General features: G+C 41.3%; 1 protein-coding gene across 1 annotated transcript; it reads right to left on the bottom strand.

Annotated features, from left to right (window-relative positions):
• Positions 1-3176: 3176 nt before the first annotated feature.
• Positions 3177-13844, bottom strand: LOC146688206 (uncharacterized). Its single transcript, XM_085440421.1, has 8 exons — positions 12868-13844; positions 11933-12376; positions 5697-5848; positions 5138-5176; positions 4935-5043; positions 4653-4780; positions 3904-4283; positions 3177-3444 (listed from the first exon to the last, which is right to left on the bottom strand). Exons 1-8 carry the CDS (start codon positions 13319-13321, stop codon positions 3309-3311), a joined length of 1842 nt encoding a protein of 613 aa, XP_085296547.1. The 5' UTR covers positions 13322-13844; the 3' UTR covers positions 3177-3308.

Genomic DNA, 13844 nt, shown 5'->3' with positions numbered 1-13844 from the left:
AACTTGTTATGACTAATTACAGATATATGTTAAGTACAATTTCAAAAGAAATTACATAAGAGTAGTAGAAATATGGTGACAATTATTATAAACAAATGACTTTCTTTTGGGACATGAGTTCAATAAATAAATAAAAAGGAAAGTTTCACTGTCATATGTATCGTTTTTAACTCTTTATTTGTAGAAACGTGATATTTTGTTAGGTCCTGTGTATGATACACAACAAATGAACTTCTATACTTAATGGCTCAAAACAAAAAGAAATATAATTATAGACAATTATAAAAAAAATATATTTTTCTTTAAAGGAATGACTGCTGTTGTTTTTCTTTATAGTTGCTTATAAGCTGTAAACATGTTTATTCTTATGGAATAGAATAGAATAGAATAGAATTCTATGGACAGTTAGATGAAGCAGTCTGGATGTTGTAGGGCTGTCTTGGTTGACACCGCTCTGCAATGTTGCGTGAGGATCAGGGGCAGTACCCCTGGACTGACAGACCGGGGTGGTGGTCCCCATCTTTAAGAAGGGGGACCGGAGGGTGTGTTCCAACTACAGGGGGATCACACTCCTCAGCCTCCCTGGGAAAGTCTATGCCAGGGTGCTGGAGAGGACAGTTCGTCTGTTAGTCGAACCTCGGATACAGGAGGAACAATGCGGTTTTCGTCCTGGCCGTGGAACACTGGACCAGCTCCTTACCCTCTCGAGGATACTCGATGGCGCATGGGAATTTGCCCAACCAGTCTACATGTGTTTTGTGGACTTGGAGAAGGCATTTGACCATGTCCCTCGGGGGGTCCTGTGGGGGGTGCTCCGGGAGTGTGGGGTGTCTGGCCCATTGCTATGGGCCATTCAGTCCTTATACGATTGTTGCAAGAGCTTGGTCTGCATAGCCGGCAATAAGTCGGACTTGTTCCTGGTGTGTGTTTGGCTCCGCCAGGTCTGCACTTTGTCAACGATTCTGTTCTTAATTTTTATGATGAACAGAATCGGTCCATTAGAATGGACAGAATTTCTAGGCGTAGCCAAGTGGCAGAAGGCTTTCTCTTTGGTGGTCTCAGGATCTCATCTCTGCTTTTCGCAGATGATGTGGTCCTGTTGGCTTCGTCAGTTGATGGCGTCCAGCTTGCCTTGGAACGGTTCGCCGCCGAGTGTGAAGCGATGGGAATGAGAATCAGCACCTCCAAATCTGAGGCCATGGTCCGCAGCCGGAAAAGGGAGGAGTGCCCACTCCGGGTCAGGGATTCAACACAATCTTTAACCCATTTGGGCTCTGGAAGAGTCTCTCTGAAGGCACACCCACACAGCGAGGCCTGAAAGGCGCAGACTCATTTTCATCATTCGCGTGTCACATTACTGAATCCACGCGCTCTCCTAAAGTGCTCTCTGCTGCTGGCGCACGAGTCTTCCACACTTTGCAGAGTTTTGACTCCTTTCACCTGATATAATTTGAGCTGTTATTATTTGGATTCTGAAGTTTTACAAAGTGATGTAAACAAGCTCATCAAATATGCTGAATTTCTCTCAGGCTAATGAAGGCCAGCGTTATGATGAAGCTGATATTTACATGCGTCAGAGGTAACCTGAAAACATCTTTTATATGTGCCCTCTGCAGATCAGCTCATTCATGATTTAACATAAGGAAGATTTAAGTGATATATATTATAGAGTACTGTGCAAGTCGTTAATTTCTTTATGTTTTGCTTCCAAGTAGCCAAACTTTGTTATTTTTCAAAATGATCTTGAACATTAATCCTATAGGCTTTCTGAAAGTCATTCAAAGGGTTTTTTGTGGACATTGGCTGCTTTTTTACTCATTTTCAATCCAATCCTTGTATCTGACCTGAAAAATGTTTTTCCGTTAGTATTTTTAGACAATTTATTGTTAGCAGCCTGTTCCAAAAGCACGTCTCTTCAAATTTATTGGATGCATTGTGTACTGTGTGTCCTTATGAAAAGGACAGAAGAGGATGTAGCAGACCTTTAAAAACTATTTACAACAGTATATGAAAGTCATGTCCCTAATAAATATGAAGAAAATCTAGCAAAGACCCGACAAAGGACCCGAGAGATCTGGCCCTTCAGTTTATCCAGCTTCTGTTCACTGAAGCATCATCAGAAAAAGTCTTAGTGGAAGGGTGACTGTCCACCCAGATGAGAAGAATGGGTTGAGGCATGCAAGATTACACAAGAACTGCAATGAAATCAGTCCATGTCTTATGCAGCGACGGATCCAAATTCTAATTTTTTGGTTCAAATGATGAGTGATTTATATATGACGCTTTTTTCTTTTCCGAGTACTCAAAAGTGCTTTATACAACCTGTCTCATTCACCTGTGGTTGTCACTGTGTACAGAGGTCGAGAGGGAAGTACAACAGTGTCTATATGGCGTATCTCTGTCATGGTTTGAAGCTGAAATTTATACTACGCTTACACTAATCCGTTTTCGTCTAAAAACGCTCAGTGTCCACACTATCATTTTCAATCGTTTCCGAACAGTTGTTCATCCACGCTGAAACGACTAAAACCGCTTACACATCTGTGAAACATAAGACGATTCGACCTGCATCATATCGGTCTGCTGTTTAGGCTCTTTGAAACGTCACGGCAAAATGTTGAGGAACAACACAGTTGTTTTTTAATGGACTGACAATGATGTGGCGTTGTTGCTGCGATTAACACAGAAGTACAAAGTTGCAAAAGCGAGTGAGAATGAAAGAATTTGAAGAAAAGCTATCTGGAACATGTACAGACTGATATTAAACTTTATTAGGGCTGTCAAAACTGAGAGCAAACTAAACAACTGCTGTATAATGCCCTCCGCTATCTTAGTTTAATGACTGCATCATGTGACTAAAATGTGTCATTGTTTTCGTAAAGGCTCCGGGTTTGCTGTCCACACTGCGACGCAAAAACGTTTTCAAATGTATCTGCTTTGGAGAGCGTTTTCAAAAAGCTCTGTTTCCCTTCACCAAAAACGTTATCTGAGTGTGGACGGAAAGCCAAAACAGAGAGAAAAAGATGTGTTTTCAAACGAAAATGAATTAGTGTGGACATGGCAGAGCACCTCTGCACCTCCTTTACCTGTAATGTTTCTTTTTGGCAGCTGCTTAAATAATACAAACCACTTTAATGTTTTTTTTATTTCATGACAAAAAACCAAACAAACATGTCTTTCCTATTAAAAATTTAATTTAGGTAAATAGCACTATAGGCCCAAGAAAGAATGTATGATTCTGAGGTGAAAAACATTTTTCTATGCAGGAATTGTGCAGACTTGCAGTGTTGTATTTGGTCACAGTCAGGTCATATATATTTGAGGACAAGCTTCTTGGTGAGAGTGTATTTGGGCTCCGGCATTTGTTTGTAGGATAAAAACTCTCCTTTGCTGATCTCCCTGTTCACACGTGTCAGGACAGTGAGGATATCGTCCATCACCTGGCTGCAAGGACAACATGAGAATAAAAAAGGACACATTTTGGATAGTTTCAAAATTTTAACAAAACACCCAACTCATGCCAACACCATGTCTGAAAGCACCAAAAGCAGGCAGACAGAAATGTACAGCGATTTGATGCATTTGATTTGCCTTCCCTCATTACTTTTGAGTCTCAGAAAATGGTGGAGTTTGTGTAAAGATGAGTAATTTTGGAACTGTTAAACTGTTTTGTAAAACTCAAAGCTCAAAGTCTTCACTTGAGTCACATCATGATTGTGTGAAAATTTATTGAGGTATTCTAAAAAGGAAAAACGACTACATTTTTGTTTTTGTCCAAAATTCTATGGACCTAACTGTATGTGACATTTTAAAAAATCTACTCTGTAGGAAACTACTGCACTATGACCTTCCCATATGACAGTGGTGTGGTCTGTTATAAAGAAACTAATCATTTTAACTCACCTTTCTGCTGCTATTTTCAGCTGTTTGCACAGCTCCTGGATGTAGATAGATCCTGTGCGTTTGTTTCGAAAGGACTTGCACTCCTCTACTGTGGACATGCCGATCAGAAAGTCTGCTAGCTCAGGCACTGTCTCATCAGGGATTGAAGCGTCAGCTTGCCATGCTTCTTTTTTTCGGTTCTCGTCCTCTCTACTGCAGGGACGGTATCCTTTCTGGTATCCATCACCTTGACAGGCTTGAATGAAGAAGAGTTTGGGCTTCCCTGTCAAGGTTGGAGCTCTTCCACTTGTAAAGGGGTCCGTCAGCTCTTTCAGGAGCACCTTTTCCCAATCAGTGCCAAAGACACACCCCTTTTCTCCATGTGAAAGCACGAACACCACCTTAAATCAGAGGTAGACCTATGTTTTATTATTTATACTAACACTACTGCTGACATGTTGCTGCTGTTACAATCACAGAGACATGCACTACATGGTGACATTTTTTAGAAATGTGCTGATCTAAGACCTTTTTGAGAAGCCTGATACCGCATATCTGCACAGTAAATGATAAACAATAGCTGAAAAAATGTAAATGTAATACTGAGAAGTTATGGTTTTATGGTAAAGTGTCTGTAGGTTATGTTTATGGTAAGAGCCTCAGAGCTCGCTGCTTGTATTATCTTCTCAGATAACTCTTTTTTCAAAATAATTTCAAAATAAGTGCATGTGTATGAAGTACTACAACTCTGAAGATGTGTGACTACGCACCAAGGCATCATCACTTTTGAAATTATTCTTGCCAAGATCATTTATTTTCTTCTCCATCTGCTCTGCAGTACAGTTGTTGTGTATCTTCACTTGAAAACCTAAGCGAGTGAACACTTCTTTCAGAGTATCTGTGTCAGACAGAAAAGAAGCAAAAGAAGGATTATAAGTACATTACATGGTCATGGCATACGTATATATGCATTAATTGTTACAGGGCTCAGGAGCTTCCAGATAAAACAGTCATAGATAAATCAGGTCATTGTTTAAAGCCAAGAACTGTACCTGCATCCTCCTGAGTTCCTTTTCGATTATTCAGACCTCCTGTGAAGATCTCATTGTTGAAGACCACGCACCAACCACGTGGGTTATGAGTCAGAGTGTAGTAGTCTGACTACAGGACACAAACACAGAAAACAGACTGATGATAAATGTTACTGATGTGACAAAAGAATGAATGAAAGCATGAGAACCTGTGAATGAATTACCTCATTAGGAGGAGGAGTGGGCAGTGGCTCATGGGTATTCTGTGGGAATAAAACACAGCGGTCAGCAAACTGACAAACTGCAACATTAACTGCTCAGAAACACACATTTACAGACACACATATACCTCAATATCCATGCTGACGTCAGGATGTAACTTGAACTGCTGCTGTGGATGCCGGGCCCCTGTAATGATCACAATCATTTGATGGTGTTACCAACATGTACAATTTCATGCGTACATGTTCTGGTATATGGAAGTGCATCCTGTACTTTGTGTGTAGTTCTCTAAAATAATTGCCAGTTGTTGATCCGGCTTCTCCACTGCTTCATGCAGCAAAGTAACATCTGTCTCTGACTCTCAGATCCTCACATAATGCTAAGAGGCTGCACAAAAGTGCCCTCAGTGACCCAAACTTTAGAAAAACTTCATATGTACTTTTTAATATTTTTAACATTAACTATGCAAGAAACATCTCCTGGATGCACTGGTATGCATCTTCGGCGATGTATCCTGCAGTAATCAGGTGTTTCGGGACTCGCAAAATCATACATCCTCACCCTGGCGACCAAGTCACGGGTGATCAGGCCACAACTTGCGTACCAATAGCTATCCACAGATCCGCTCTCTTTATCCACAGCCACCTTTGTGGCTCTCTCTGCAGTTTCACTCATAGCCTGGATGGCCCTCTTCTTGGCTGGCCCACCCACACCTAGCCGGCCGAGGACTTTGCAGAGTGATTGACCTGCAAAGTCCCTTCATCCCACTTCTATGGACTCATAGAATGTCTCCCAACCCCTTTCCCTGCACTAGTTCCTGGTCCTCAGCGCATTTCCTCTCGTTGGCCTCCTTGATCCGCTCTTCCCAGGGCACTGTAAGTTCCAGCATAATCAGTTGTTTTGAGGCCTCAGAAGTGATGATCATGTGTGGCTAGAGGGAAGTTTTTAAGATGTGCTGGGGGAATTTTAGCTGTTTACCCCGGTCAGCCTGTTGCTGCCAATCTGAGACTGTGCTGAGGAGGCCAGCTGTTAACTGTGGACACACCTGGGTTTCTCTCCAGCCTTAATGAAAGAAATTGCCTTCTCTGGAGCGTGATGGTGCTTGCTCAGGTACTACTCTAAGCACCTGGTTGTGACGCCAACGATACCGACCATCAGCCAGGGCCTTTCGGCAGCTCCTGAGGAGGTGTTCTAGGTTGCCTCTTCTAGAGCACAGCAGACAGTCTGATGTCTCACTCTTCCCCCCCACATGGAGGTTAACTGGGCTTGGTAGGGTGCTGTATACTTCCTGCACAAGGAATCGGACTTGGTGGAAGTCTGCCTGCATGATGACTTGGCGCTGCAAGGTACTCTCCCACCTTGTCCATGCTCCTTGCTGCCTGAGTCCTACGGCCCTGCTCACTCGCTTCTCCTCATCACCTGCTTGTACCTCTTCCTGGAGTAGCTGGTGTCCTTTCCCGGCACCTTGGTGACCTGGGCCTTTGGGAAATAAGACTATAAACATGGCCAGCATGTAACGTCTCACTCTGTAACAGTGAATAAGCTCATTGTGGGCCTGTGACTCAATGTCACAGGAATACAACACTGATTTGTGTCCTTGCACACAAACATTTCTCCAGATACTGAAAGTATCAACAGGGAAGATGTGGTGGGACATACTGAGCTTGTGGATAAGATCATGAGTAAAGCAGAAGATACCTGCAGAACTTTCCTCAACCTCCTGCAAACTGATGAAGACATTTAAAGTACTTTCCCTGAACTGAAGAACTTACATATCATTGACACCCTGTTTCTACCTAAGCCTGACCAAGCTTCGTTACTTCAGCATAGTAATTACACACAGAGAAATGTTGTGTCTGAGATCATGTTCAGGTTGGATGTGCAACTCTGTTTCTCTCTGATTCCCTCGCATGTTCTATCACATGAGGGCTCCAGTCAAATGGAGGTGAGGTCCTACTTCTGGAAAGGCAGAGGACCTGTGAGTGTCTGAGCGGTCAGCTGTTGAGCTGATACTTGTATTGCTAATAAAATTAGGAGTATTTTTTAAGATTCTGCTTTGAGACTTTTCTGAAGTTATTTTTGTGGATTTGTGTCTGATTTTTAAACCTGACTTGTGTGAGTACTAGATCTCTCAGTTTACAGAAAACCTTTCACATTGAGATTTCCAGCTGTCGTGAAGTCTTTCACCTGCAAAACATAAAATAAATCATAGCATATAGTCTTTATATGAACAAACGACAGGAAGATCAACTCTGTCCAGACGAGAATCTAATTTCCTCCAACGGCTTCTGTGACTGAAAAACACAAATGAAACAAAATGAAACAAAACTTTGTTACCTTGTAACACTTTGTTACTGTAGGGCTGCATTTTAACACAGACCACAAAGTATAAATGCTGGTTGACTTAGGAAAGAAAAACAAATTGAAAAATTAAAAACGTTATTGTCCCCTACCCTTGGCAGCAAGACTGAGAATGAGTTTTTCACATGTCTGCATAGGAATTTTGTCCCACTCTTCTTTGCAGAATTGTTTTAATTCAGCCACCTCTGAGGGTTTTCCAGCATGAACAGCAGGTTTAAAGTATCTCAGTCTGATTTAAGTTCTATTAAAGTTCATGCCACATGCAACGGGTTTTAAACCGTTCATGCATTTTAACTTTTGTCTCGTCAGCCCACAGACGTTTTTCACAAAGGTCTTGGGGATCATTCAGATGATTTTGGTAAATGTTAGACAAGCCTTCAGTCGGCAGTGATTTTCTCCTTGAAATCTCCCGTGAATGCCATTTTTACTCATTCTCTTTCTTTTTGTTGAATCATGACCTCTGACCTTAACTGAGCCAGGTGAGGGCTGCGGTTCTTTAGAAAATGCTTTGGGTTCTTCTGTGACTTCCTGGATGAGTTATTGATGCAGTCTTGGAGTAATTTTGGTCAGCTGATCACTTCTGGGTAGGGATGGGTACCGGTATGGTTCTGACATAAACGGTAGTAACCAGACTGAAAAGCAGCGCACATTTCGGTGCTTTATTCCAGTGCTTTTTTCCCCCTGAGATGTCATACACTTTGGACTCTAGCTGTCATGATCCTGGGTCCTTTTGACCCAGCATTTTGTGTTTTCTCTTCGATTTTGGTTCTGTTCTTCCTCAGGTTAGTGTTTACTCTGTTCTGCCCGTGTGTTCCTGTTTTGTTGTGAAGGTCTGCGTCTTATGTGAGTGTTTTCAGTTTGCCTCCCTAGTCTCGTCATGTTAATCACTCCCAGCTGTGTTTCCCACCTGTGTGTGTAATCTCCCTGTGTTCTCTGAGTGTATTTAAGTTGTATTTTCTGTCTTAGTAATTGCTGGTTCGTCTGTGTTGTTTCCCCTCGGTCTCCCTGCGTCTCTCCTTGTGTATTTCCCCGGATCTCCCTGCACCTTCATTTCTGGTTTGTGTTGTTAGTTTACCCAGTTGAGCACAATAGCTTGTAAACACTGATGTTTTAACGTTTGAAACCCCTTTGAGCTCCATGTTTCAATTACCGCGAACAGCTAGGAGATTAAAAGACAATGTGGTTTTCAAAAGGCATAAAACTTGACACATTTCTTGACTGTTCGGAGCAGGATTCGTTTATTTCCATCTTTTACAGTTTTAAAATAATAAAAAGGGCCCAAAGTAAATGTTTAGGGACCCCACAGTTCCCCACAGCATGTAAACTCTTTTTATAGCAGTTGAATCTCTTTTAATTCTTGTTTTGCAGATTTCTTCCTTCCACCTTCATCTGTTTCTGATTCTTGGTCCATCTTGCGTGTGGCTTTTTTTGGAACAGATTTTCCACAATGTTTATCTCAGGGGAGTGAGAGAAATGGTTAAACCTTCAGCTTAAAACCTTGGAGGTAGCGTATACTCATCTAAAGCAGGGTTAAGGAAAGCTTCCAGTCTGCATGCTTGCTTGAGTGTAAAATTTTATAACAGGTTAGCTCTGAACAGATGGATGATCCAGTTTGGCAACAATAGAAATGGAAAACACTGAGCTATGACTAACTTTACAGGAAAAAGAGAACTGGTTTTACTTGAAATGGCATTTTTATCAATGAAATCTTTTTATTCTATGAGATCTGAAAGGACAAAATGCATCTAATGAAACAAAAATGGCACTAACAAAAATTACATAACAATGGAGTCTTATTTTATGAAATTCTTTGGGTTTAAAACTTTAACGAGACAACAGTTTTTTGTTTTGAAATAAATCTGTAGTTGGAGCTTGTGTGTGAGTACTAGATCTCTCAGTTTACAGAAAACCTTTCACATTGAGATTTCCAGCTGTCGTGAAGTCTTTCACCTGCAAAACATAAAATAAATCATAGCATATAGTCTTTATATGAACAAACGACAGGAAGATCAACTCTGTCCAGACGAGAATCTAATTTCCTCCAACGGCTTCTGTGACTGAAAAACACAAATGAAACAAAACTTTAACACTTTGTAGGGCTGCATTTTAACACAGACCATCCATCCATCCATCTTCATCCGCTTTATTCGAGGCCAGGTCGCGGGGGCAGCAGCCTAAGCAAAGAGGCCCAGACCTCCCTCTCCCCAGCCACCTCCTCCAGCTTATCCGGGGGAACACCAAGGCGTTCCCAGGCCAGCCGAGAGATATAACCTCTCCAGCGTGTCCTGGGTCCAGTGGCGTGTCTAGAAAATTTTTGTTGGGGGGGGGGGGATATAACCTCTCCAGCGTGTCCTGGGTCCAGTGGCGTGTCTAGAAAATTTTTGTTGGGGGGGGGGGGGGGCAGGTAGGGGCACAGATTTGGAGAAGGGTGGCAGATGTAATTGGCAGATAATGTTTAAAAAAAAATTCTACCAACCGTTAACCATAATTCAATAATCCTATAAACCTAATAACCGAATGCACTTTTAACTCTTATTAGAATGAGATTTTAACCACTACGGTGAATAGTTTTCAGATACTTCGTTGATAAAGTACAAGAGTTACAATCAGTGCTTTGTCAGTGTTTACTCAGCATTCAAGGACAGCAATATTTGCATAGTATTTTTACTGACATATAGTGCACATATGTTTTGGGCAAAAACATTTTTGAATATTAAAATACGAACATTTGTAACAAACAATTGACAAATTAGCCAATGCCAATGTAAAACTTTATCTGCCTGTTAAAAAAAAGAAGATAATCTTCTCACAAACTGGTGTTTGATTTTGAAACAGGAAAAAAGTGGGGAAACAACTGAAAAGACTAACATTTGAATAAAACCTGAAAGCAAGTAAATACTTTCTTTGCTGCCTTATCGTAAACTTTGGTAATATTGATAAAGAACAACACTGGCTGATGATGAAATACAGTCAGCTGGCATGGTGACACTGACAGTATTAACCTGCAGGGCTGGACTGGGACAGAAAATCGGGCATTTTGACCGGCTCACCAGGTATTAAAGCCATAAAGACTTTGAATGAAAACAAATACTGTTGTGACAGTGCCCATATGGAAAAGAAATAGTAAAAACTTATATGATTTACTCATGAAAGTGGCCACTTTCTCATTACTTTCATATATTGTTTTAGTAAGTATCCAAAACATACAAGTTTCATTATATAATTTTTCAAGGGATCTTATATCTGTTTTTACTCTTGTATGCTTTTCATACAAGTTTCACACAAGACAGATACAAACTTTATAAGATTTATATATATCTTTTCCATATGTACACTGTCTTGTTGGTATATGTATTTCTATATATAGAAATACATATCCAAATTGATTTCTATACATTTTACGTCAGATAAAAACTTTTGTTGTAAGATTCAGATAATTATTTAATAAAAGCTAGATATTTTAAATGAGAATAAGAAAGAAAAGTATTTCTTTGTGCCCCCCTCTCCCTGTTAATGCTCTACCTGCCCCCCTGGCAAAACTTTGCAAGACCCGCCCCTGCACAGTTACCAGCTGTCAGCTACCTAAAAAAGGATCCTGGTGTTATTTGTCTCTCAGAAACAGTTCATAACTTCCCTTCAACTCATTCATGTCACCTAAAAAGTAAACCTGTTTCTCCATCACAGCTCTGATGATTCAGTAAGGACATCTCCTGGTTTCATCTTCATGTTTCCCTCTCACCACATATCCAAACCATCATGACCAGCAGTTTTACAGCTGTGGCTCCAGCAGACATCAGCTGATACTAGAAATTAATATTAAATAAATTCTAACAACAGCTGATCAAGCTTAAATGTGCTGCTGTTGTTTAGCGCGACATCTGCTGGTTTCCTGTTTCTGGCGCAAAGTGGGCCGTTACAAAAAAAAATAAAAAATAAGTCACCGGGCATATGCCCGGTATGCCCGATGGCCAGTCCAGCTATGTTAACCTGCAACCAAATCTGCAGCTCCATACAGCAATGTTACAACTTAGATTATATCTTATAACTCATAACTCTTATGTTAGCTCCCCTCAGTCGTGAGACATTTGAATATTATTCCCCACCTTTTCTCCAATTGGCAGCCGGTCTTGACCATGTATGGTCCAAAGCAGTCTATTCCTGTGGAATAGAAAGGTGGTTTGAATAACCTAAGACGAGCAGCAGGCAAGTCTGACATTTTTGGAATGATGATCTCCATTTCTGCATTTCTACATGCAGCGCAGCTATACTGATGACTGCGTACTGCTTCCCTTCCTCTGAGAATCCAAAATTTCTGACGTAGTTCAGCAAAAAGTCTTTCTGAACCAGCATGATGCAGTTTGTCATCATAATCTTGTATGATTAATTTGGTCACTGGATGAGCAGGATCGAGTACTATTGGGTGAATGACATTCAACTCCAAGTCTGGGCTTTGCCGTAGTTGGCCTCGTACATGGATAAGTCCAGAAAACGGGTTAAATCTTCACTGAAACTGTCCACTTGTGCCTGACGAAGGATTTCTTGTTCTGCTGTTAGATAATCAGCTGCAGAAGGAATTGATTTTTGATTGGCTAGTGAACAAGCCGTGAAATCCAATAGCTCTTGGTACCTGTCAAATCCCAAAATGACACCTTTTTCCCCGTGACTCAGAATAGAGCAGATGAAAGCATCACCGTGCTCAAGAGCCTGCTGAGGATCAACAAAGCTGCTGCCATCCCACTCTTTAAAGTTGAACTTCTGCAGCTGAGACATGTCTGCCAGGAAAGCGACAAACGTCAGTGCCTGATCCATCTGATCCTTGGTGAGGTCTTTACACATAAGCACTTTGAAGCCCAGCCAGCTGAACACCTCTGCCAAGCTTTCTGCAAAAAATGTAATTAGAGAAAAATATTTAAGCACCAGATACTAACAAAAAAAAATCTGCCCCTGAAACTTACAGGCATCTTTATCTTTTCCTCTTCTTGCTTTACCATCAAAGAAGTTTGATAAACATCCGAAAGCAGGGGTGGGCAACTCCAGGCCTTGAGTGCTGGTGTCCTGCAGGTTTTAGATATCACTCAGGGTTAACACACCTGAATAAAATTATTAGTTCATTACCAGGCCTCTAGAGAATTACAAGACACGTTGTGGAGGTCATTCAGCCATTTGAATCAGCTGTGTTGGATGAAGAACACATCTTAAATCTGCAGGACACTGGCTCTCGAGGTCTGGAATTGCCCATCCCTGTCCTAAAGAGTGGACACCAACACTTTACATGTGTTACTACAGGCTGCGTAACCACAGAATTTCATTTACATATCTGTCTCAAGCGATGTCACAAGTGTAGGAGGCTGTTTCTGCATCAGCATCTCACCTTTGACATATTCCCATCTTGTGGCAGAACATCTGAGGGAAGGACAATAAAACCGAGTTAAAAAACCAAACACAACAGGAGACACAGCGTTTCTATACAGTGTTACGTGTGTGTTACCGTGCTGACATGAAGACACTTGGACAGGCTCAGATAAAAGGGGGGTGTAAGTCAGCTGTAAACTCGCCAGCAGAGGGAAAGTGTCTTCAACGGCGCCGTCGGTTTGCAGGAGGTTCAGGAAGTCTTTGCATTTATCTTCTCCTTTATTCATGATCTTATCCAAGAGCTCAATGACGTGTGTCTCCATGTTTACGTTGTTGATGCGTTTAAGATTCTTGTACTCCCACTGAGTGATCAGCTTATTCTCATAAACTTTGTTGAGAATTAGCCCGTAGTCTCCGGACAGAATCTCATGAATGGCTGTTTTATTGCTCCTTATTGCATTTTGGGCCGACATGCTGAATCTGCGCTAAAGGAAAGAGAGCTGATCCCAAACACTAATGTCTATTAGAATGAATCAAATCAAATCACTTTTATTGTCACATCACATGTGGAGGTACACTGGTACAGTACATGCGAGTGAAATTCTTCTGTGCAAGTTTGACAAGCAACGGAGGTGTGCAAAATTAGAACAAGCAAAATATAAGAATATAAGAATGGGTAAATCAAGATTTTATAAAGTAGTTTAACTACAGCTTACTATCATACTAATAGTTGCACATTAAATTACAGCACACAAAACGTAATTCTCTTATGGTCAGCTGGAACTTCTTCTGGCCTTGAAAACGAAACCTCGTTCCTTCTGGGAAGTTTGTTGTATTCTGTTCTGACTATCAGCCGTCAGAAACTATCCCGCGTTCTCAGAACAAACTCGGAAGTGACTCTCAGATCCTATAATAACGACTACATGCTGTACAAAAGTGCCCTGTACTTCTCGACAGCAGGAATAACAGGTTTACAGCCTTTGGTGTAGCACTGAA

The sequence above is a fragment of the Copadichromis virginalis genome, linkage group LG18, assembly GCF_057382275.1.
Source record: "Copadichromis virginalis isolate Kocher_CV1m ecotype Utaka linkage group LG18, C_Virginalis_male_GT1.1, whole genome shotgun sequence".
In the NCBI taxonomy this organism is placed as follows: domain Eukaryota; kingdom Metazoa; phylum Chordata; class Actinopteri; order Cichliformes; family Cichlidae; genus Copadichromis; species Copadichromis virginalis.
The sequence above is the reverse complement of the archived record's forward strand: the minus strand, read 5'-3'. Positions and strand labels throughout refer to the sequence as shown.

What these genes read in the sequence shown, in the direction of transcription:
- LOC146688206 (XM_085440421.1), bottom strand. Translation starts at nt 13,321, where the DNA reads ATGTCGGCCCAAAATGCAATAAGGAGCAATAAAACAGCCATTCATGAG. An exon ending in CCACTCCTCCTCCTAATGAG is followed by an intron (nt 5,044 to 5,137) that starts GTAATTCATTCA and finishes TGTGTCCTGTAG; the next exon opens with TCAGACTACTACACTCTGAC. An exon ending in CTGAAAATAGCAGCAGAAAG is followed by an intron (nt 3,445 to 3,903) that starts GTGAGTTAAAAT and finishes TTGTCCTTGCAG; the next exon opens with CCAGGTGATGGACGATATCC.